The sequence below is a fragment of the Thamnophis sirtalis genome, unplaced genomic scaffold, assembly GCF_051295495.1.
Source record: "Thamnophis sirtalis isolate CommonGarterSnake01/CBP01778 unplaced genomic scaffold, rThaSir2_p1.2 scaffold_1, whole genome shotgun sequence".
Classification (NCBI taxonomy): Eukaryota; Metazoa; Chordata; class Lepidosauria; order Squamata; family Natricidae; genus Thamnophis; species Thamnophis sirtalis.
Genome location: NW_028261381.1, coordinates 179,551,692 through 179,576,861, shown reverse-complemented (window position 1 = coordinate 179,576,861; position 25,170 = coordinate 179,551,692). Strand labels below are relative to the sequence as shown.

Sequence of the window (25,170 nt, the reverse complement as noted above, 5' to 3'; positions counted from 1 at the left end):
CATCAAAAGACATGAAAAGATACATTCATCAAGAATCATAAGGTGCGGCACTTCATGACAGTCATAGGGTACAAATAAGCAATCAGAAAACAATCAATATGAATATAAACAATAAGGATATAAGCAATAAAGTTACAGTCCTGCAGTCATAAGTGGGAGGAGATGGGTGATAGCAATGATGAGAGGACTAATAGTAATAGTAATGCAGTCTTAGTGAATGGTTTGACAGTGGTGAGGGAATTATTTGTTTAGCAGAGTGATGGTGTTTGGGGAAAAACTTTCCTTGTATCTAAACATGACAGCTAAAGATGCAGATTTTTTTCAAATATGTGTGTGTGTGTGTGTGTGTGTCTGTGTGTGTGTGTGTATGTATCAAATCTATGGAGAATTTGTTGCAAATCATTTGAGATTTTAGACAACATACCACTGTCTATATATAAGAGTATGCAGAATTTTGCCTTCCCCAATAACCAATTTCTAGGCATTTCCTTTATTCTTATCTATCAGTTCATTAAACAAGCAACAGGATATCACACAATGGTGTCTTCCTCCCTGAACATGAAAAAGTCGCAATGTATTTCATTTTTTCTCCCCACCCCATCCTTCCTCCCTCTCTTCCAACCAAGCATCTTCCTTCTTCACAATATTTGAAAAGGATAAAAAAAATACTACCAACAGTAGAAGACGGAATATATCCATTAATAACTATTTTACATGATCGTGTCTATTAATGATGTTCTCCATTAAGTATAGAGAGAGCAAAAAATGTAGCTCATTTAAACTGCAGAATTAAAAGAACTCTAATAAACATTTGAATGAAAAAGTTGGCAGGGAACTTGGCAAAGCCAAGTTGCAAACAAACATGCTTCAAAACAATCCAACATAGTGAAACAAACCCACCATATTTATAAAGCTACTTTTGATGATAATAGACCTTTAACATCAAATCATATTTCCAAGTTGTTCATGGGGCCTCACTGGGGTGAACGGACATCAATGAAAAATAAAAATGTGGTTGATTAACAAATAGTCTGTGATTATTTACATCACTTCATTTCCAATTATTTAAAGAACTAGCTATCCTCTCATGTCACAACTTTTTTTAGAAATCAGATCAAGTACAAAAATAACCTAAAGTCAAATTAAAATTTTCAAATCTCTGCATAAATCAGAGATTTTTGTGTCTCATGATATTTTCTCTACAATTAAGATGGGGTCTCAGTAGGATAATATAACATTTGGGGAAAAAGATGCAAGCCAAGAGACCAGCCCCAGAAGCCAAGATGGAGAAGATTTCCACAGCTACCATGGACTTCCCTTTGGTGCTCAGGTAGGTGGGGAGGAAGGTGATCCAAACACTGCAAAAGACCAACATACTAAAAGTAATGAACTTGGCTTCGTTAAAACTGTTGGGCAACTTCCTAGCCAGAAAGGCCACCATGAAACTGATAATAGCCAGGAAACCCAGGAAGGCAAGGACAGCATAAAACATTGATGCTAAGCCTTCATTACATTCCAAGATGGCCTCTCCAACCAAGGAGTGGAAGTCCAAGTTGGGAAATGGGGGATAGGTTACCAACCAGATTGCACAAATAATTGCTTGGACCAGGGGACAGACTGAGACAATAGAGTTGGTCAGAGGCTTTCCTAAGAATTTATTTGTTCTATTCCCTGGTTTGGTTGCCATGAAGGCCAAAACTACCATGACAGTTTTTGCCAACACAGAGGAAACTGCAAGGGAAAACAGAATGGCAAAGGAAGTTTGTCGAAAGAGACAGATGAGCTTCCCAAGTCGACCAATGAAGAGGAAAGAGCAGAGGAAGCAGAGCAGCAGAGACACAAGGAGGATGTAGGTGAGGTCTCGGTTGTTGGCCTTGACAATTGGTGTGTCACGATGTTTAAGGAAAACCACAAGGACTGTAGATGTGGTCACAAAGAGAAAAAGAATGAGAGAAACTAAAGCGTATCATAAGTTATCTTGATAGGCAAGGAAGTGGAGCTTCTTGGCAATGCAATGGTTCTTGCTCTCATGGGGATATTGGTCTTCTGGGCAAGGGTCACACTGGACTGCATCTGAAATCAAAAGTCTTTGTCTGAACATGCTTTCCCCTTCTCTGCAATGACCAACCCACAAAGATAAAGATGGAATGACCCACTGTGCTAACTGTAGTGCATTATAAAGGGCAAACTACACTTCATTCATGATGACCCTGAGATCTATTCAGCTCCAGCTGGTCAATTTGGTGGAGGAAAATAAAAGCTCCCTCCAGTCTTTAGACACTTCCATGATTCCTGTGGTTTTTACTGCGAGACAGATTGCCAACTGTTGTTTACCCCAGTTTCTACTGGAACCCACAGAAGACCGATAGTCCTGTCAGCCAGCAATCCTGCTCATTTGTTTATATGTGTCTCATCTGCTTCACCTTCAGAGATTTTTGCAGGAAAGTTCAGCAAACATAGATAGTGGGGCCTTCGGTTTTCTCCAAAAGTTCTAACAATTTCCTGGCAGGTTCATAATACTGAAAGAACAAGCAACTCCCACCCCACCAAATAATAAAGCTTAAACCCCATACCACACCCCTTCAGGAAAAATGGGTAGTTGGATTTTTTTCAATGTGATGTGACAGCAGGAATGGGAATTCTGGTAGGGAAACTTAAAATTTTGGCATGAAACTACCCTGCATTAATAGCTGAGAGGTGGGAAGATGGTCCATGGGGTTAAGAAAGGTCAGAACCATCAACTAAAAGTTCTGCTGAGACCTATGAACAGGTTGATTAAGGCTGATAAAGTTTGATTAGGTTGATTAAGTAGATTAACTAGGTTGATTAAGTTTGACCAAAGTTATTGTGGGTTCTTTCCAAAGCCTTCTGTGGAAACCCTAGAAACTATCAAAAGCTGTTTAAAACTTTCCTATCACTTCTCCTTTTTCAAGATGGTTATAATTGTTTCTTTTTTCTTAGCGAAGAAAGCTTGTAAGGCAGAAAACTCAGAACAGCAATGCAATTCTTCTGATTTGTAGATTTCTTCCTTTCATCTTGGGATAATATGTCATTGTTGGTTCATTCATTCACTCAGACCTTCATTTAGGGCTAAGACTGGCTATTCCCCTAAAAGACATGGAAAATTTACCCCCATAATCTAGAAAAACTGCTGCTAATAGCAATAGCAATAGCAGTAGACTTATATACCGCTTCATAGGCCTTTCAGGCCTCTCTAAGCGGTTTACAGAGAGTCAGCATATTGCCCCCAACAATCTGGGTCCTCATTTTACCCACCTCGGAAGGATGGAAGGCTGAGTCAACCCTGAGCCGGTGAGATTTGAACCGCTGACCTGCTGATCTAGTGCTGCATTTAATTCTGCACCAGAATAAAGAATAACATAGTTGGAAGGGACCTCGGAGGTCTTCTAGTCCAACCCACACTCAAGCAGAAGACCCTTAAATAAGGCTGAGTTCAATGGGCCACTCTTTACATTGCATCATCTTGATTTGGCTGAACTGATTTGCTCTCTTGGGATCTCCTTCAACCCTCTCCATCCAGCCTTGCCAGACCTCCTCATTCGGCTTTGTGGGACTTCTTGAGCAACTTGCCTGTTTGATTAGAGATGGTCCCTTCTGGGCAAGAAACACATTCATAGCAGCAAATGGGCCTCCCCTCTGCCACTTTCCTGACCTGTCCTGGAAGGCAGTGCTTCACACATCGGGAGAAAGGATTTGTCTGGAAGGAGAGATTTTAGTGTTGAGAGGTGAGAAACATTCAGCTCGGCTACATGATCTGCATAAAAGTGCTTCCTTCTTGCTCCATTCTGATCAAAGTTTCCACCTCAACAGCCCCTTCTCTTCTCTCAGTTTTCTTTAGCCCTGGAAGCAGTGTCTGGTCCCTACCTGGTTGACCCACACAATGGCATAAGGATCGATGCTGAAACCTTCAGCTGAAGGAGCCTCGGAATTGACCCATCCGACTTTCTCTCGAAGGATCGTCATATTTGCAAAGACGACCAGGTTGAGGATATCAAATCCTTCATATTTCATCCCAGTTTCTGAAAAGGAGACTTCATCCCCAGCAGTGTTGTTAAAACCATGTTTCTCAAGAAAGCGTTGATCTGAAATTGCAAAACAAGCAAACAAAGAACAAGCTCATAAAAGGGAAGAGAGCTGATATAAAGAGATTGTCAGGGCTGTTTCCTAGGGAAGAAAAATCCTCAGCTCCAGAAATTTAGAGAAAAGTACTTTTATTAGGAACAATCCCAAAGCAAAAAATTCCAGGCAAGCTCTGAGGCAAAGCGCACGAAAACAGCAACTTGAAACAAACTGTACAGTCCAGCCCCCTTGTAGCTAGTCAACCAGAGGGATACTGCATACCAAAGCTAGAAGAAATGACCTTGAAGTGATATGCAAAGTCCAGGCCAAAGTTGCAAAGCTGCAATGGAAAATTATCCACTGATTCCCTCCCCCCTTTTCTATGGCAGCAAACAGCAGGCTAACTGACAGAAGATTTCTTTTAAAATTGCAATATGTTGAAGGAATATTATTCTGAATGCAGGATATGAAACAGAGATGGGATTAGCCAGCATTTCCTGGATAGGCCTTTAAGAGACAATCTGCTGGGGAAGAGAGCTGATGTCGCAACGGCATGATGTGCAATCTTGGTGCTCCGAGATTGCAGTCAAATTCCTGCTGCTGGATAGTCCATTCGAACCTAAACTGTCCTGCAGAGACAGTGATTAAGACATCACAAAGTCCCTGAAAGATCCAGGAATAGCCCTTTTTTTCGGGCGACAGAAATGCAGCTAATGAAGCTGCTGAATTTGGGACAGCTCCGGAATGGGAAAAAATCAGAAAGAGAAAGTGTGTCGAATTGGTGAGGAAATTTTATTATTAGAGGAAGAGACTACCCAAGAAATTTTTTTAAGTTAAGTTAAAATTGAAGACAAAAGACTGTAGGCGGCAAGATTGGTCTGCACTGAACTTAGTGTGTTATCCAGTTTCTAATTTCTTTTTTTTTCACGTATGGAACTTTTTCAGAGGCTCCCTGTTTTTTAAACTGAATGGATTATTTTTTTCTTTTTTCACTTTTGCTTATATCTATGGGTTAAAATTCCCCTTCTTTTTTATAATGCCTGACTGGATTGATTGGATTGTTTTTTATCTCAATTTAAGGGTTTTTTCTTTCTTAATCTTGGAATATAAAGAAGAAAATAAGAAGGATTAAAGAGGGTTGTAACTATAGGAGGAAAAACAATTACACTGCCACTTAGAGGCTGGAGGCTGGATACATTGTTTTTCCTTCTTTCTCTTTGATCACTTGAGATTCAAGATTCTTTCAGCTTGTTTACTGACAGTGATAGTAGGAAGTGCACAAGTTGCTTATACAGGTGCCTTTTGGAAGTTCTATCACTAGCTTTTGGAGAGAAGACAACATTTTGAATTGAAAGATAATAACCTTTTTGAAGTGTATTAAATAGCCTTGAACCCTATAGTGGCATTATCTGCAAAATTTAAAGAATGGCCCAGCAGGAATAAGAAACTGTAACATTGCAAATGATTATGTTTGAAATTCAAAATCTATTAGCTGTAACAGAGAGAATTGAAAAGAATATGGAGAATATGGAATACAAAACAGAAAAATTGGATGGAGAAATTGAGGATGTTTACCAAATGAAGAAAGTGGAGGACAGAGTTCAAAAGATGGAAGGAAAAAAGAAGCAAAGAGATAAGAAAACTGTGGATACTGACAACAAAGTGAGCGTGGTTGGTAATGGCAAGAGCAGAATATGGAAAGGAGAGATGGATAGATTGGAACTCTACCCCAGACTTCAAAGCACAGAAGAAGAAAAGAGAGAAAATTGACAGAGATAAGGAGGGAAATCTTGATAGAAGAACTAGTGATAACCCAGAGCAGATATTGGGTTTCAAGCTTTTGTGAGATACGAAAGGAACAGCATGTTGCCAAGGGAGGTTTATATAAGATTTATTAAGAAAGTAACTAGAACATTACTGCTGCAAATGGCAAGAGATATAAGATTGTACTATCACTGGAGGGATACAGGTTGATGCAATGAAAATGTATAATAAAAATTAAGCTAAATTTAGTTTACTAGCTATAGGTAAATAATGATTAATAGTGATAATAACACATATAGATATATCAGTTTGATAATATGAAATTTTATATAAACAATATATGGAGATTATGAGAGGAGGTTTAAAAGCTTTATCTAGAATATATTATAAAGATGTATTGTGATTAGATGATTTTAGGATGATTTAATGGAATGTTATTATGTAATCCTATTCTAGATTTTGAATATTATATATAAAAGGACATAAAAACAATTATAGTCAAATTCAGGTTGAGATATAATAATTGTGATATACATGAATATAGGTGAATTTAAAATATGCAATTTCATATGAAAAGCAGGTGGTGACTATGGAAGAGATGCATGGAAATACTGTAACCAACTGACATATTTTCTACAATTTGTAATGGAAGATGGGTTTTTTATTTTTATTTTTATCTTTGTTTGTCTTTGTTTAAAAACAAATAAAAATTGTTTAAAAAAGCGACAATCTGTTATTTCTTTTACTTTATTATACTCAGCTGCAGAACTAGAGTGGCAAGTGTTTTCTTAGTTGATAGAGAAAATAACGTTTGACAAATAAGGAAAATATATTTCACTTTAAGGTTAAGAAAAACAATTTTCATGTCAAATGAAAGCATGGAGGGAGCAAAATATTCCTATTAAATTTGAGACTTAATTCCATTTAAACTATGACTTGTTGTTACCCCAGAATCCCAACTGAAATGGAAGTTGAGACAATGAAAGTTCCATTTCTGGAGCGGCTACATCTTCAGCTTCAAGGATTGGACCTAAACTCTACTGTGAAGGGGAAAGAAAAGTGCTTGAAAAAGTAAATTAATAGGAAAACTGCAGAGCCAGGTGACTCCTCTGTAAAATCTCATTGGTTAAGCAGTTAATCCAAGTAATGAATGAGATCCATCAATATTGCATATTCCTGCTTGGAAGTTTCTCTAAGTTTTCTCATTCTTATTTACTTTATTGTTTCCCTTACGAATTGTCTGGAGACAACAGGGGAAATTTCTGAAAATTTCAAGATATGAGATTTTTGTAAAAAGAGGGTGGGGGAAGTACTTAGACAAGACAGTGGAGATTAAAGGCAAAAGTTCATAAATCCTAAAAGAGTGCAAAGTGAAGAATTTATGTTTCACAGACAAAGAAATAAAGGAATAAAACATAAATTCGACACAAAAATAGTTTGTCATGAAAGTCACTGTCTATGAAGGCTCCTGGATTGGGACTGAAAGACAGAAATGGAAGCAGTATGTTCTGCCCCGTAATTGGGTAGACCAGACAAAGAAACACTTAGTGCAAAGTGAAGGTGACCAAGAGAAGGAAAGATTCCTTGGTCAAGGGAAGACCTGAAGATGAGAGTTACCTGCCAGGGCTTCATAGAGAGCAGTTGTGGCTTCTTTCTGCCCCTCTTCAATACCCGTCGTGATTCCCATGTATACGCAGCCTGTAATGCGTGTGCCACAGAATAGGCAGCATTGTAGATGCTGTAGCTGAAACTGGTCATCTTTCCATCAAAGACAGAAGCCGGAAGAGTGTCAAGGTTCTCCTGCCCTGTGCAAACCCTTCGGCCACCAGGTGAGGACACACCTGCCTTCATCATATCACAGTCAAATACAACTTCCCACCATTCGGGGAGAAAGACGTTTCCATGAGGTTCGTGTGGATTCAGAGCCCAGAGATAATCTTTGAATCCTGACACTGGGTTTGTGTGGACCGTGAAAGACAAAGCACCATGGAGGGACTTTAATTTCACCCAATCGTAGTGATAGCCAATAGCTGAAAATTCCCATTGGGTGGTCAGGATCCAGACCTTCCCAGAAGAAGCCTGGTTCTCATCTTCATAAGTATAGAGGGATACTATAACACTTTGCAGAGCATTGGAGTCCCCAGAAATAATCACAACCTGAGCATCACTGTTCAAAATTGTCTGAAGCATATATATTTGAGTCCTGTGCAATATATTCAATATTGAGATTACGGGCAAGATCTGTTCCACAAATTCTATGCAAATATCATACTGGGACAGGGTGGCATCAAAAGTCTGGATGAAATGGTCACTGCTCTCTGATTTCTGAACAACAATCCCAATCCAGTTCCACTGGAAATACAGAAGGAGTCGGACAAAGGCTGCATTCTGCAGGTGATACTGGGGATCGATCTGGTAGAAGGTGGGGAACTGATCTTATCCCTAAGAACAGGGTCAGAGAAGCGATACCCTAGCTGAAGGGAGGTTGGGGATGGAGAAAAAGGAAGAAGTTAAGCAAGGAAAATAGTATCTGTATTTTTGTTACTATCTAGACAAGCAGGTTATCCTATTCTAGACCTCATCCCCACAACCTTCCTCTTTCATGAGATGTTTTCTACAGGTCACAGAATTGGCTCTGCAGGTTGTTGGAAGTAACTAAACAGGGCAGAATATACAGCATTACATTTGCATTCCCCCTTTCATCATGTTACGTATCCAGGTACCTGAGAAGTCTTGAAACAGCTAAACACGGTTGCCATCTGGTATGAGGTTCTAGAGTTGAGACCCCCAAGGACAGAGAGAAGGCTCTCCTGTGTGTCACACTTATAGTTAGGAAACAATTTTCCCCAGCTGGAGAGGCGAGACAGGCTGACCTCTTCAGTCATGCTTGCATACTGGTTCTCTTGGTAGATGCGGAAGCCCAGGGTGATGTTGGGGAGAAGCCGTGGGTCTGTGTTTACCTCCTGAATGGCAAATGCCAAGGCCAGGACATGTTGGTAGTTCTTGGGAACAGGTCTTTGTTGGAGGATGTGTTGGAGGACAAAAATTAGACAGGAGCAGGAGGGAGATTTTGGTTAAGAAAGCAGTATCAGGATTCTAGGAGTTAATCATAAAACAGATCAATACAATTTATTTTACTGCTGTCAGAAAACAGGGTTGCTGTCAATCAGTTGTCTCTCCCTCAGTCTGAAGCACCTTTCTATGAGCGGGTGCAGAAATTATCATTTACAGCATGAACTCAGTTTAAGTCAGTATTAACTTTTCCAAAATGTATTTCTCACTCCAGTTAAGGAGGCTGATCATCTTGCTAAAGCTACACACTTTATTATATCCAGTCTTGGAAATCTTTACAGGCTGACAACTTGCATTCTCAGGGACTTATTCCCACCCTTCACCCATCATGTTATCAGAGTCCTTTTCAATTTGGTGGCTTCATAAATCCAATAAATTAGAGTCTGACCAGATTGACTTTTGCTGACCCGCAATGATTTACCCAATTGATCTGGAAAGCACTTTTTGTGTCTCAGAAGGTGGAACTCTTTCAGTTGGGGATTCTCAAAGAAGCTCACTTGGCTGACCTAGAAGGGCCCAGGATTAACAGGAGATTGAAATTAAATTAAATTAGAATTAAATTGAATGCCTGACCAGATTATTTTTTGCTGGATAGTAACGATTAAGCTGATATATCTGGGTGACATCCACTTAGAAAAAGCCCTTTTAATGCCTCAGAATGCAGAACTCTTTCTGTTGGGGATTCTCCAAGAAACTCTCTTGGCTTGCCTAGGATTTAAAGGAGATTTATGGTAAGTGAGACATGGTGGGACAAAAGACAGGCTTTCTCTATATCTGATATAATGAAAGCATGAAGAATGGTGTTACAGATCATTAGAATAAGGAGATGGGAAGATGAATTTAATCCAACTATAAGATAAAGGATCCTGGCGTTATTTCTCCCTAAATTCAGTCCAAATTGGCTTCTCTGCAATGTGCACTTTACCTACAGAAACATGGAGAAGAAGTTGACTACCTTGTATGACAAGCTATTCTTCTCCACTGAAAGGTCAGAGGGCTTGAGAAAGGGATTAGAAGGAGATTGAATCATCAAGGAGAAACATTGTGAGGCTAGGTGGGATTTAAATCTGCCCCATCTTCAAGACTGCCCTTTCCATGTTGCCCTGAATAAAAAGACAATCAAGGAAAGACTTACAGATAATAGACATCCCAATCATCTAAAATAAAAAATGGGACTACAGAAATTGAGAGAGGCAGGTTTGCACCGATAATGAGATCTCCAGGTCTGTAATAGTCTTTTTGTGCTTGGAAAGGTCTCCTCCAGAAGCAGTTTGGCCTCAGGACCATCTGGACGGCTGCAGGCAAGGACCATAGCAACATTAAAAGCCAAATCATTGGCCACAAAAAGAGACCCTCTTCCTAGAGCAAATCAAGAAAGGATGATGTAGGGAGTGTGATGCTCTCATGACTTCAGAGGGCTCAAGTAAGGTTTTAAGTCTTCAAGATAAACATTCATCTCAGCTCCAACTCTGAAGAGACCCAGCCATGTTATTCAGAGCATGCTAAGTAAACATGTTTGGACTGGACACAAACCTCTTTATGCTAAGGGAGGGTTAATCTTTGGAAATCCACTGAGATGAAGTAAGAATTACTAGTGAATGGAAATAATAAAACACAAACTGAACTTAATAGAAAAGGAAGAATTGGCACAACAATAATCAAAAGAGCAAAACAAAACTTTTTTGAAAATGCTAATAAATCGGGCAGATGTTTAGCCTACAAATTGAAAAAAGAAAAAGAAAAGAAATTGATAAGTAAACTACAAGATGTGAAAGGAAACTTACAGTTTCAAAATGAGTATCAGCATTCCAAATATCATACAAAATTAAATCAGAGTCTAAGGCAGAGCTTTCCTCAGAGTTCCAATTTATTAAGAGAGACATGTTGGTACTTCTGTGGGAAACCTGAATCTGAAAGCTTCCCGGGGTTCCCACCCAGTTGAAATTTCATGATCTTGCCCCCACACCCACAAGTCCATCACATGGTCCAATCTGCCACTGCCTTGCTGGCATTTCCACCCATCCAGTTCAGGTCAGGCTCAGAGATGTGGAGACAAAGAATGACCTTGGCTTTCTAGAAAGGATTTTTTTATTTTGACAACAACACATTCTACCCCTTATTATTCCCCCTCCCAATTCCCCACTAATGAAACAACATAGTAAAATAAGAGAGAGTGTGGCAGGCCAAAGATCCTAAAAGGAACCAGCTGCAGGCCTGACAGGCGCCCTCTCCTCAGAAGAAAAACGTTTCCTGAAAAGAGAATAACATAAAAGTTAACATAACAAAATTAACCACCTCTTCTCCCCACCCTTTGGTTATCGGGAAACTTATCAGGGAATCGTTTTACTAACTTATCTGCCTTTAGGTCCCAGCTTTTCACCCAAGTAGCTTCGGACAAAGGGTACCCCTTCCAATGCACTAAATACTGTAAGCGACCCTATACAGCCTGGAGTCTAAGATTTTTTCACCTCATAATGTGTTTCTCCTTCTACCACTACAGGAGGAGGGGGAGCTTGGGTGAATGATCTTATGCTGGACCCAATTACTGGTTTCAACAAGCTACTATGAAATACTGGGTAAATCTTCCCTAGAATTCTGGGTAGACTGAGTTGAACTGTAACTGCTAGGTGTGGCATGAAAAGGTGCCAGGCAAGAGAGAGGAGAAGAGTTCCAGAGGGCCAACAAGTCTGCTGCTATCAATGTGTCCCTTGTCCAGAAGGCACCATTTCTAATCAGACAGGTAGAGCAAATGTCAAAAGCAGATCTTCCAGGATCAGTTGATAGACATGTCAGAGGAAAAGAACTACTAACACACAACAACAACAGCAGCAACAATCATAATCAACAGAATTGAAGTACAAAGTAGAGACCTTGAGTCAAATAACTCTCATTGCTGTGGTTCTTCTGCATCATTCTTTCCTCTTCCCTCTTTCTCTATAAACTACTTTGGACCAGGAAAAGAGACCGTTCGCTCTCCCAAAACTCAGTAGACATTTTCATGACCTTTTTGGTTTCATTGTAGATCTTCTCAACACAAACACAAAACCAGACCAGCTGGAGCTGAAGTCCTCCTTGTCTGGGGCTAACTTATCCAAAGCATCATCAATAATATACAAAGAATGAACTTGTTTCATCCATGATGAAATACACAAAGGGTCATTCCATCACTTTCTTTGTGGACTGGCCAAAGCAGAAAGGGGAAATCATGCCAGAATAGAGGGAGGGAGGAATAATGAAGGGGAAACAACACATGGCAGATGTCCCTGGAATCCTCAGGCAAAGATTTGATTTCTTGATTTCAGATGCAGCTTCCTGTGATCCCTGCCCAGAAGACCAATATCCCAACAAGGACAAGGACACTGCATTGCCAAGAAGATCCACTTCCTTGCCTACCAAGAGCCTCTGGGATATGCTTTAGCTTCTCTCACACTTTCTTGCTCTGAAATCATATTGGGAGTCCTGGCAATTTTTCTTAAACATTGTGACACACCTATTGTTAAGGCCAACAACTGAGATCTCACCTATATCCTCCTGGTCTCCCTCCTGCTCTGCTTCCTCTGCTCCTTCCTTTTCATTGGTCGACCCCAGAGGCTCACCTGTCTTTTCCGAAAAACTGCCTTTGGCATTCTCTTTTCTGCAGTTTCCTCTGTTTTGGCAAAAACTGTCATGGTGGTTCTGGCCTTCATGGCCACTAAGCCAGGGAACAGAGCAAGGAAATTCTTAGGAAAACCACTGACCAACTCCATTGTTTTAGCCTGTCCCCTGATTCAAGCAGTTCTTTGTGTCACCTGGCTAGCAACCTCTCCCCCATTTCCCAACTTTGATTTCCAGTCCTTAGTAGGAGAGACCATCTTGGAATGTAATGAAGGGTCAGCTTTAACGTTTTATGCTGTCCTCGCCTACCTGGGGTTTCTGGCCCTGGTCAATTTCACTGTCGCCTTAGGAAATTGTCTGACAGCTTTAACAAAGCCAAGTTCATTACTTTTAGCATGCTTATCTTTTGCAGTGTTTGGATTACCTTCTTCCCCACCTACCTGAGCACCAAAGGGAAGTCCATGGTGGCTGTGGAGATCTTCTCCATTTTGGCCTCTGGGGCTGGTCTCTTGGCTTGCATCTTTTTTCCCAAATGCTACATTATCCTTTCAAGCCAGATCTGAATCAGAGAAAAAAATATAATGGGGCACTAGAATCTTTGATTCATATGCAAACTTGTAACTTTTATTTTGCCCTTGAGCCCTTTTTTAATTTGATGTGGTTTCTTAACAATAATTAAATAGGAGAGTGGCTTGTCCTTCCAATTATTGGAAATCATGCAAATATTTAATGGTGCGGTAGTTAAAATGCAAAATTGCAGGCTAATTTTGCTGATTCCCGGGGATTCTATCTTCAGCATCTCAAGGTCAATTCAGCCTTCCTTCATTCCGAGGTCAGTAAAATGAAGACCCAGATTGTTGGGGGCAGTTAGCCGACTCTGTAAACTTCTTAGAGAGGGTCTAAAAGAACTGTGATGTGACATATAAGCCTAAGTGCTATTGCTATTTTTATTTTATAATGAATTCTGTCCAAAGACACATCATTTTAGTTCGTGTTTGAAATTCCTTCTATTTGCATTTCAGATTTGGTATAATACAATTTAGAGTATTAAAACATTTCTCCTTAGGTCTCAGTATTCTGATGTGATATGCTTAACTAATTAGAATAATACATTAAACAACCTTTTGGACAGTAACTGTGACTAACAAGCAAGCACTGGAACGTATAACAGCAGCCATGATGCTGGAAGGAAATTACAAAATGGAGTCTCATTTACTTTGGTCATATCATGCAGGGAAATTCACTTGAGAAAGCAGTTATATTTGGAAGAGTTAGCGGTAAATGAAAAACAGGCCACCAAAAAATGCCATGGCTGGACACTAAGAAAAGTGACAGCAGCTGGAGCATAAAACAGCTCAAAAATGTAGTGCAGGATCAGAAGGTGTGGAGAGACCTGACCCATAGAATCCCAAGAGTCATTTCCAACTCAATGGATATGGATCCCTATTATATATTGGGTAGATCACACCTCAATATTGCATCCAGCCTCAGAGAGAATCCAATACATAAAGTAACAGGGTATAAGATCCAGGCAGGGACAGCATACACTGAATGACACCACTAAGTAGTTGGAACAGGAACATAAGCACAGCGTATGGGCTAAACCTTCTAAACCCCAGTTATGATATTCCACACAAAGTTGTGGAGAATAATAGGGCTATGATCCTTTGGGACTTCCAGATCAAAGCAGACAGGCAGGTCCTAGCCAATGAACCAGACAAGGAGGTCATGGAGAAGTAGACAGAGGTAGGGATAGATGAAGCAGTGTCCAATGGAACACAAGTTGCCTTCAGAAGTTGTGGGAGCTTCATCGCTGGAAGCTTTCAGGAAGAGAATGGACTGCCATCTGTCAAAAATGGTGTAGGGTCTGCTTGGGAGGTGTGTTGGACTCGATGACCTACAAGGTCCCTTCCAACTCTGTTAATCAGTATCTGTAAATGACAGCAAGATCGGGAAGAAGGAGGGTGGGACACTGGAAAAGTCCCAGGGTCTAATGGATGAACTGGAGAGGATGTGGAAAGTCAAGGCCAAAGTGGTCCTAGTGATAGGGATATTTTGGGCAGTGACTCCTAAACTGGTAAAGGAGCTCCAGCAGATCCCAGGAACAACAGTAGAGTTCTAGGCCCAGAAGAATGAGACCCCAGGGTAACCTCATCCATCTCCATGTGGTGAGGTATCCTCAAAATGCTGATGACATCCAATTGAACATCGGTGCTTCTGATAAATTAAGCAGTGTTGTTCATGTCCTGTCCTGCTATCTGGAGGCTATGAGTGTCTGCATGGGGAAAAACAGGCTTCTAAGGAACCCCAGAAAGACTGAATGGCTTTGGGTTTGGGGGATCTCTAGTTCTAGGACTATATCATCTATGGTGCTGGATGGTGTTGCATTGCCCCCAAAAGTCCCTGTGAGAGCTTTGTGGTCTTCCTGGACTCACAAATCCTGCTTGAGGATCAAGTGGCAGTTATGGCTAGAAGGGCCTTTTCACAACTTTTTTTTTAATGCCAGTTGCACCCATTCTAGGACAAAAGATGCCCTAATCACCTCTCGGTTGGACTATTGCAATGTGTTCCATATGGTCCTTCCCTTGAAGAGTATCCAGAAACTTCAACTGGTGCAAACTGCATTAGCAAGAGCAGTTATGTTTCTGGTAGGTCTCATTATATCTTTGCTTGCTAAGCTGCATTGGTGGTCTCATCACTCCTGAGCTTCTGAAGTTCCCTCAGAGCTGGTCATGCAATAGCCTTGGGGACCCTGATAATTTCAATTCTTTTTAATAAATGTTGTATAAAGGTTTTAACCAATGATTGCCTTCCTTATTAACAATTTTACTGGACTGTTGTATGCTGCTCAGAATCACTTTGCATGAGATATAAACTTCATCAATCCATCCATTCCATCCCGCCCCCTGTCTTGTGGATATAACTAAACCTCTTATTCCATCTAAATGTTGGCATGATTGCTCACCCTTACTAGGGTACAGCTGACTGCCACCCTGCCCCATCAGCACACATTCGGTCTGAACATACTATGGTGCAGATCAAACTCCATCTTCTGTACAGGTGTTCACTTTCAGATAGGGCAACAAGTTTACTTCACTTTGATTCTCAAGTCCATCTGCTCTGTGGATTAGCTACAGGGGACACAAACATGTTTTTTCCTATCTGATGTACAAACAACATCCATTGCTCAGTGGGTAGGACAATGGCTTTTCCTTGCAATTATCAGAATAACAGTAATTCGTATTGTATCCCCTGCAGATTTCAATCCAGAAAAAATTTCCAAGGTTAATTCTGCTTTCAAATATATGTTCTACATTCTCACACTGCTGGGAGACCTTGCCTTGTCTACCACAGAGCTAACTCCAGGGTTTGGTGAGACTCAGCTGGCCTTCGTATCAAAGCACAAAGACAGGTAAGAGAAAGCATGGTTGATACAGTATTTTATTGATTGATTAGTCTTGCAACCTTATCATTAAAATAGTATAAAATGCAGCACATAGTTTAATTTCAGAATATGACAGATAAGAAGGAATAAAGTGACATAATACAAATGTGTTACTAGAAAGAGACAGCATATAAATTTGCCCTGGGGCCATCTAAAAGGCACCAAAGCTGTCTATTGTGTTAAAACTCTGCTGAGATTTCAAGTGCTCCCTGCAATTCAGCTTCTGCACAAACCTTGATTTTTGCTCTAGGAGGGAAGGTGAGAAGAATGACTGGGCTGCCTCTCCTGCTGCTGCTGCTCCTCTGGCTCCTTCCCTCAATTGCTGCTAAGGAGATTCAAACCGTATGTGCATCCCAAAAACAGTTTAATTTTCGATATTCATGGGAATTTTACAGGCCTGGTGATCTGATTATTGGAGGGAATTTGGCCCTGCTCACCTCTCTGCTGTTCAAAATCCCAGATTTTCAAAAGGACCCATTCCATCTAGGTAATATAGTCGCGTAAGTTTCACCTGAAGGGGAAAGATGTAGGTGATTATTTTCTTTCCTTTGGATTCAGGGCCTCTTTTAAGAAATACTCATTCTGGGGATTTTCAGATCTTAGTCCTTGTCTCAATAAAGAGGCAAATTCAAGAAATAGGCTAGGAATCAGCAGAGCTCATGAATAATGGCCCTTAGTGAGTCTGTGTTTTGACCCTCACTGGAGTCTTTTGTTCAGACCTGAAGAAGCTGCTCTGGGAGAGGAAGAAAATGATTAGCTATGAAGAAGAGCAACTGGGGAGGATTTCAGACCAAGTGAAGGAAGGAAGGAGAACAAAGTGGGGGGGGGGGGTTAAAATGATCTGAGATAAGTAAGACCTGGATTTTCTCTTTACCCAGAAATCCACCCAAGTTGAGTCAAGGAACATCCTTAAACAACAACAACCACCACCACCCCCCAAAAAAACCCAATTAAACTTGTGACTTTCTGTTCCAAGGACATCCAACAAAGGTAATTCCAACTTCAACAGAACACAGAATACAATGATCCCCAATATTTTTCTCATTATAGACTCACATCCCCAAACTACCAGTACTTCCTAGCCTTGGTGTTTACTGTCATGGAGGTGAACAAGGATCTGGATCTCCTGCCTAACATCACCCTTGGCTTCCACGTCCATGAGAATAGCAAGTTTCACAGGCACATTTCCTTACAAAGCCTCTCCCTGCTCTCCACACGAGGCCAAATGGTTCCAGGTTATAAATGTGACAGGCAGGACACCCTTCTCTCCATCATTGGAGGTGAAAACCCCAAATCCTCAGGGCAGATGGCCTCCATCTTCAGCATCTTAAAGATCCCACAGGTAAGTGGGGATTACAGTATGGAGTAGACAAACATAGAGAAGGCAAGGATGAAATCAATGTTTTGGTGGGGAGGGGAGGATATTAGGTGTATATGACTTAAATAATCCATCCCATATTTGAATTGATTTCTGGATTTTATATATCAAGATACATTTTTATATAACCACAAAGCCATATTGATATAATTCTGAAAGAGGAATTAGTTCCTGACTTTCATAGAAGTTTATCATATTTCTGTACCTTTCGGTGCAATTTATTCTCTGTGTCAGATTTAGGGTTTGTTCCTTTGACTTCTGATCTATCACAACCAGTCAAAACCGGAAACTGGCGGCTCTTCCTAAGAAGGGAGGAAGATGAAACCTGCCACTTGAAGTGGATAAACTTGACTGGTGGGGCAATAAATCACACAATGGGGACCCTTAAAATCAGCATTAAAATGTCCTTTGTCTGTTAAAGAGGATTCTCACTTTCTCCAGCTAGGTGTCGGCTTTGAATTCTCACAGGGAGGCAAAAGACTTTATCCATCCTTCTTCCGGATTAATCCCAGGGAATTTCCTCAGTACGTGGGTATAGCCCAGCTGCTCATGTATTTCCAGTGGAACTGGATTGGGCTGGTGGCCCCTGACAATGACAGTGGAGAACATTTCATCTCCTCTTTGGTGCCAATGCTGAAGAAGAAGGAGATCTGCCTGGCCTTCACTGAAATTATGAAATCTGGTTTTACTGCTACTTCAGATTCAAAATTATTTCAGATTTTAAACACGTGGTCTATAGGTGAAGTGATTGTTTTGTTTGCAGATTCCAATACTATTGCAAATGTACAGGCAGTTATTTTTGTTTATGAAAGAGAGAGAAATGCATCATTTCTGAAAGTTTGGATCTTTACATCCAGTTGGAAACTTAATGTTCTGAACTCTCAATATCTATTGCAAGGTATAAAGCCCTTCCATGGAGCTTTGCATTTTAGGGACCACACCAGGGATGTCTCGGAATTCAGCCGTTTTCTCCTGTCTTTAGACCCTTTGAACCCACAAGGGGACGTTTTTCTCCCAACGTGGTGGGAATTTGTCTTTGGCTGCAAGATCTACAAACCAGGCAGGATCCCTCCAAAGGGGAGAAAACCATGTACAGGAAAGGAGGATTTACGGAATCTGCCATCTTACGTGTTTGAAACAAGCATGACAGGGGAAAGTTACAACATCTACAACGCCATTTATGCTGTGGCACATGTGTTACATGCCATGCATGGATCCAGAGGGCAACCAGCCATGATGAGGATTGGAAAGAGGATCTCAAATGTCCAGTCATGGCAGGTAATTTCTGTGGGTTTTTTTTTTTTTTTGGCCCAGTCCATTCCTTGGACTGGATAAAGGTTTTTAATACAGGACACAGATGCTTAGAGAGGAAATTCCCCAGGTGTTTTTCTTGAATTAAACAATTCTATGGCATCATATCACTGCATCAAATCTGCATCAAACCAGATTAAAACAGCAATTATTAACAAAAACACAAAGTAACTGAGAGCAGAATAGGAAGTAATAAATGGAAGATTATCAAGAGTGATCCAATGTCCAGTCATAAAAGGTAATTTCTGCAATCATCATCATCATCTTTAAATAGGAAACTCACAATTTGTATTTCTTTTATCAAATATATGCATGGCATCATATCACTGCATCAAACAAGACTGAAACAGTATTTAAGCAGAAAACAACAGTAAAGTGAATTAAACACAATATTTTGTTGAGAGAGGTGGAGGGGAGAAGAGAAATAATCCAAGCCAGTTGCCCATGAGGTCCATATAGGAAAGACTTTCCTAAAAGTTCTTCAAGGGTTGCCTGAGTTTCATAAAGTGGTCATTCCAGGGAGGAAGCACCATCCCAGAGCAAGAGAGAACAAAGAGCAAGATAGCAATTTTGCCAGATGCTTAAACAGTCCTAGTGGGCACATTTGCAGAACCACCTCAGTTTTCTTCTGGATGTGCCCTTGATGACGATGATGATGTTATCCGTCATGCCTGACTTTTGGTGATTCTGTGGTCCAGATCGCTCGTCATTCTCCAATCTTGTACTACTTTTTAAAAAGATAGTAAACTCAGTTGATTTTAACCTTGGTTTGTGTTTCTATGGCTTAGCACGCTGTGTGACCTTCCTCCTGTCTTTAGTTTGCAACGTGTTGTACTGAACAGCTTGTTGTGTCCAAGCAACCTTTGTCAAATTTACCACACAGAACTGGACTCAACCTAGTCTGAAATTCATCAGATGTTTTTTATTTCTGCCTCAAAGGCTAAAGAACGGATCTCTTTGGCCAGTGAAGCCACAAATTAGGGCAGGCAATGTGTGGAAAACAAATCCTTAGCAGAGTGAAGGGAGTATTAGCAAAACAGAAATAAAGAAGGAATGTTTGCTAATTGGCATATTAAAAGGAACTTTTCCTTTTACAAAACCTTTACAAAAGTAAAAAAAATTAAAAAAAAACTTATTTCAACATTTTAAAAAGAAGAAAAAAGTCAAGGAAACAATTGATCCATTAATGGAAGAAAATGGCAAGAAGGGAATAAGCAAACACACAATTCAGCATCAAAGGCTAAACCTTGGGCCTCTTCTGGACAGTAGAATAACAAACTGGGGCAGGAAATTTCTTCACATGGCCCCACTTGGTCATATCTTGTTCCCACATTCTGCTTTCCTTGATTGTCAGCTAGAGAAAGTCACTGGGATTCTACACTGATATGGTAAAAATGATTTAATCGTTCCTAAAATGCATTACTCATTTTCAAGACTTTGGGCCAAAGTCAACATTTAAAAAGAGCCTAGTATCACAGAAGCAAGATCATACAAAGAATTTTGAAAAGTGGCAGTAACATATTTGTACGTACCGTAGATACCATTCTGATAAAAACTACAGCTGAAGAAGCTATAATACAAATGACCAATGCAAAAGAGAAACTTTTGGAGGGGAAGTAGTTAAAAATTTGATGCTATTCCGGATTGTTCAGATCTTCAGCAAGGAAACTCTTCTAGATTCTCAGATATATATCAATCCCCTAATATGAGGGCCATCACACAATTATAGAAACCAATTATTCCAATTTCTTTCCATTCAGCTTCTTCCCTATTTGAGGAAAGTCCAGTTCAACAATAGTGCTGGTGATGAAATCTCCTTCTCAGAAAGTGGACTGGGATCTGCTCGTTATGATCTTCTCAACTGGGTTTTCTTCCCCAATCTATCTTTTGTCCACAGGAAAGTTGGACAGATAGAACCTGAGGCTCCCCCAGGCCAGGATTTCAACATTAACTCTGATGCAATTGTCTGGACAAAAAGGGTGAGCTGGAAGTTAAAATAAATACAGCAAAAGAGTCATTCTCCTCTGGGGATTCTCCCTTACTGGAGAACAGGTTACTGAATCAAAACTTTGGCAACCATTTGATGACAAAACTACTTTGCATGTAACAGTTTGCCAGATGACCACCCCAGACCTCAAGACTGGACTACTGCAATGCGCTCTACATGGGGCAGCCCTTGAAGAGCATTCGGAGACTTCAGCTCGTCCAGAATGCAGCCGCGCAAGCAATCGTGGGTGCATCTCAGTACACCCACGCTACATCTATCCTCCGCGAGCTGCACTGGTTACCAATTGGTCTCCGGATATGCTTCAAGGTGCTAGTCATCACTTATAAAGCCCTTCATGGTATTGGACCTGGGTACTTGAGAGACCGCCTGCTGCCAATTACCTCCCAAAGACCCATTAGATCACACAGGGCAGGCCTCCTCCGGGTTCCGTCTACCAGCCAATGTCATCTGGCTACTACCCGGGGGAGGGCCTTCTCTGTGGCAGCACCGGCCCTTTGGAACGAACTCCCCGCAGAGATTCGGACCCTCACCTCTCTCCAGGCCTTCCAAAAAGCCGTTGAAACCTGGCTGTGTCAGCAGGCCTGGGGTTGATGAGTTCCCTTCCCCTCTTGAATGGTGTGGCTGTTGGTTGTTTTTAAATGCCTGTATTTGTAGTTTTTGTGTTTCCCTTTCCCTCCTTGGGTTTGTGCGCCGCCCTGAGTCCCGCGGCATATAAATAAAATGAAACCTAAACCTAAACATATTTGAGGTCTGATTTGTGACAGATCCAAAAGGGTTGAGATTAGGAAGAAATTCTACTTGATACCCAGGATGCAGATGGAGCAGCCAATAGTGGTTTCCATGGACCATTCCCATTCAGTTGGATCTCCATCAGTGTTTGCTTCAGAAAAGCTATAGCTTTCCATTCCAGATGGAATGGAACTGGCCTTAATCTCCCTGTGTCTTTTCCAGGTTTTTTGCTAGAGCCCAGTTCACCATTTCATTTGAAAACATTCTGATGGTAGATATAGAAATGTGGAGAAGAATGAATGAAGCATATTCTTTGCTTATGCCATCTCAATCATCTCTCTTTTCTCTTTTAGAAAATGCCCTTTGGCAGGTGTGGCATGAAGAGGTGCCATGCAGGAGAGAAGAGGAGTGTTCCAGAGGGAGAGCAAGTCTGCTGCTACCGATGTGATCCTTGTCCAGAAGGGACCATTTCTAATGAGACAGGTAGAGAACACTTCTAATGTAACTCTTCTATGATCCAGGAAACCATTCAGTAGAAGCAAATATCAATTTTGTTGTTATTTTTCATAAATTGACATTCTTCAACATAGTCATGTTTTTTCAGCAGAAATTCTTATTTCATGGATCTAAACTGTCCTGCCCACCTCCCACCCCAGGTCACTTGAGTCAGGGTTGTCCTGAGGTTGTCCTGAGGAGACAACCTGTCCTGATGCTCATCAATTTAACACAAGGTAGTTGGGACACAATTCATGTGTTGAGGAGTCCTTAGTGCTCTTCATGTGTTACCTCCTTGACTTTCTACTCCTTCTCTTACAGCCCATTGGGAAATCCCACTACAAATCTTTTCATGAAGGAGTGTGAGGTTCAATATTTCTTATCTAGATTATGATTGTTCAGTCCCAGATAATTGATAGACCTGTTGGGGAATGAGAAGTTATATCCAGCTATATCTGTGTATTCTCCTCTGCAACAAAATCCTGAAAGTGTAATTGCAAAACACAAAGCAGAGAATTTGAGCCAAAGAGGTGAAAACATCATTGCCTCTAGCTAACCTGTCATCAGGGTCATCCGTAAAGGATGATTAACCCTTTTTGATCCATCATGAAATACAAAATGACTCCTGATTTCAGATGCAGCTCACTGTGACCCCTGTCCAGAAGACCAGTATCCCAACAAGGACAAGGACCACTGCATTGCCAAGATGCTCCACTTCCTCTCCTATCAAGAGACTCTGGGATACATCTTAGTTTCTCTTGCTCTTTTTCTCTCTGTGACCACATCTGCAGTCCTGGTGGTTTTCCATAAACATCATGACACACCAATTGTCAAGGCCAGCAACCGAGATCTCACCTATATCCTCCTAGTCTCTCTCCTGCTCTGCTTCCTCTGCTCCTTCCTTTTCATTGGGCAACCTCGGATGCTCACCTGTCTCTTCCGACAAACAGCCTTTGCCATTCTGTTTTCCCTTGCGGTTTCCTCTGTCTTGGCAAAAACTGTCATGGTGGTTCTGGCTTTCATGGCCACCAAGCCAGGAAACAGGGCAAGGAAATTCTTAGGAAAACCACTGACCAACTCCATTGTATTAGGCTGTCCCCTGATCCAGGCAATTCTTTGTGCCACCTGGCTAATAACCACTCCCCCATTTCCCAATTTTGATTTCCACTCCTTGACTGGAGAGGCCATCTTGGAATGTAATGAAGGCTCAGCTTTAATGTTTTACACTGTCCTGGCTTACCTGGCTTTTCTGGCCCTTGTGAGTTTCACTGTTGCCTTTCTGGCTAGGAAATTGCCTGACAGCTTTAACGAAGCCAAGTTCATTACTTTCAGCATGCTGGTCTTCTGCAGTGTTTGGATCACCTTCATCCCCACTTATCTGAGCACCAAAGGGAAGTCCATGGTGGCCGTGGAGATCTTCTCCATCTTGGCATCTGGGGCTGGTCTCTTGGCTTGCATCTTTTTCCCCAAATGTTATATTATTCTACTGAGACCTGATCTAAATTGTAGAGAAAACATAATGAGACCCAAGAATCTCTGACTAATGTAGTTTTTGAGAACTTTTATTTGATTTTTGGACTTCTTTATTTTATCAGCTTTCTTTAAAATATGAAATGAGGAAAGGGCTTTTCCATGAAATAATCAGATGATGCAAACCATTACAAAGTACCTGTTAATCTTAAACAATCCCTCACCTTTTATTTTTTACTTATGCCAGTTCTCTTCTGAGTCGATCCCCTTGAGTTGATCATCTTGGAAATAAATCTGGATGTTAAATATGTAAACATTCCTTTCCAAAATGATGGATTTATTTGAATCAAAAGTGTTAAAGAAAATATGTTGGGATGGATTTACTATCATTATTTTTAAGCACGTTTGTTTCCATAGATCACTGAAAGTTTGCTGAATTTCTTCTTATTTTTTTCATTCAACTGATTACTAGTTCTTTTAAAATAAATTATAGAATTCAAATAATCCACATTGTTTTTCTCTCTATTAATTGAAAAATACTTTATGAAGATATAAGATAATAACAATAGTAGATATTAAAGGTAGATATTAACAATATTTTTATGTCCCTGCTAATTGTTGCTACTTTTTATTCATGAAGAAGGAAGGACGAAGAGATGAATGGAAGAAAGGAAAGAAGCATGAATGACAATAAATGTTTTCTCAGAAGTCAAAATAATTGTTTCCTAGATTTGAAATACATACTTGTTGAATGTATTTGCAAATTAATATATCAAATACCAAAACAGTTGTATTTGGCAGAGGAATTGAGCGAACCAATGGTGGAATTCAATTTTTTTTACTAGCAGTTCTGTGTGTGTGGCTTGGTGGGCATGGCTTAGTGGGTGTGGCAGGAAAAGGATACTGCAAAATCTCCATTTCCATCCCACTTCAGGGCAAAGATAATGTCAAATCTCCATTTCAGCCCAACTCCAGGGGAAGGATACTGTAAAATCTCCATTGCAATACCACCCCAGGGGAAGAATACTGTAAAATATCCATTCCAACACCACCCCAGGCTAAGAATACTGTAAAATATCCATTCCAACACCACTCCAGGGCAAGGATACTGTAAAATCTCCATTTCCACCCAATTCCGGGGGAAGGATACTGTAAAATCCCCATTCCCTCCCCACTCCACTAACCTGCTTTCCAGCTCCATTCTCTGGTGCAAGGCAACATAAGAAGACCCAGCCAATCAGCTGGAACTCAGATCATCTGGGATTTGGGAGGCAGAGGATAGTTGAGGGCAGGGCAAGCCAGAGGTGGTATTTGCTCGTTCTCCAAACTACTCAAATTTTTCACTACTTGTTTGCCGGAAGCGGTCAGAACTGGCTGAATACCACCTCTGGAGTGAACTATTCAGAAGAAGCCCTTGCCAGACTGTTGCAGAACCTTAGTTCCCATTTGCCATCCGGAAAAAAAAGGTCATGGATGGGGGGAATTGAGCGGAGACTCCCAAAAGAACCTGAAAGAAGGAAGGGCAATGATTTTGTGCTGTACAGATTTGGTGGAAACTATGGTGGCCTGAAGGAAGGGAAATGTATGAAGAGCTATGCTGAGTTTAGCCATATTTCCTATAAAACCAATGAAATTGAGAGCAAGGATTTTTTTTTGCCAGGGCAACCTGGTCTACCCATTTATGGGATGGAGTGTACTGCTTCCATTTTCATTTTTGTCTTTCAGCACCAATCCAGGATCCTTCTCAGGCAGTCGATTTTGGGACAAAGCATTTTTGTGTTGAATTTATGTTTTACTAACAAAGATATAAAGGGAAACTAGTAC

The 25,170-nt window shown here is 40.8% G+C and overlaps 2 protein-coding genes across 2 annotated transcripts; one reads left to right on the top strand and one right to left on the bottom strand.

Moving 5' to 3' along the window:
- Positions 1-3,090: 3,090 nt before the first annotated feature.
- LOC148049939 (extracellular calcium-sensing receptor-like) lies at positions 3,091-12,584 on the bottom strand. The gene is made up of 6 exons (XM_087705614.1): positions 12,513-12,584; positions 8,718-8,846; positions 7,516-8,256; positions 6,791-6,881; positions 3,886-4,103; positions 3,091-3,108 (listed from the first exon to the last, which is right to left on the bottom strand). The coding sequence occupies exons 1-6, from the start codon at positions 12,582-12,584 to the stop codon at positions 3,091-3,093; spliced, it is 1,269 nt and encodes a 422-aa protein (XP_087561740.1).
- Positions 12,583-23,416, top strand: LOC148049938 (vomeronasal type-2 receptor 26-like). Its single transcript, XM_087705601.1, has 7 exons — positions 12,583-12,775; positions 15,769-15,922; positions 17,006-17,121; positions 17,755-18,611; positions 20,405-20,623; positions 21,735-21,864; positions 22,512-23,416. Exons 1-7 carry the CDS (start codon positions 12,583-12,585, stop codon positions 23,414-23,416), a joined length of 2,574 nt encoding a protein of 857 aa, XP_087561727.1.
- The last annotated feature ends 1,754 nt before the right edge of the window (positions 23,417-25,170 follow it).

Excerpts from the sequence above, each read along its gene's own strand:
- LOC148049938 (XM_087705601.1), top strand. The coding sequence starts at position 12,583 with ATGGTGGTTCTGGCCTTCATGGCCACTAAGCCAGGGAACAGAGCAAGG. Across the intron at positions 15,923-17,005 it reads GTATCAAAGCACAAAGACAG|ACTCACATCCCCAAACTACC; the intron begins GTAAGAGAAAGC and ends TTCTCATTATAG. Across the intron at positions 20,624-21,734 it reads CAATTGTCTGGACAAAAAGG|AAAATGCCCTTTGGCAGGTG; the intron begins GTGAGCTGGAAG and ends TTTCTCTTTTAG.
- LOC148049939 (XM_087705614.1), bottom strand. The coding sequence starts at position 12,584 with ATGACAGTTTTTGCCAAAACAGAGGAAACTGCAGAAAAGAGAATGCCA. Across the intron at positions 6,882-7,515 it reads ATACATGGGAATCACGACGG|AGTTTAGGTCCAATCCTTGA; the intron begins GTATTGAAGAGG and ends CCTTCACAGTAG. Across the intron at positions 4,104-6,790 it reads ATTTCAGTTGGGATTCTGGG|ATCAACGCTTTCTTGAGAAA; the intron begins GTAACAACAAGT and ends TTGCAATTTCAG.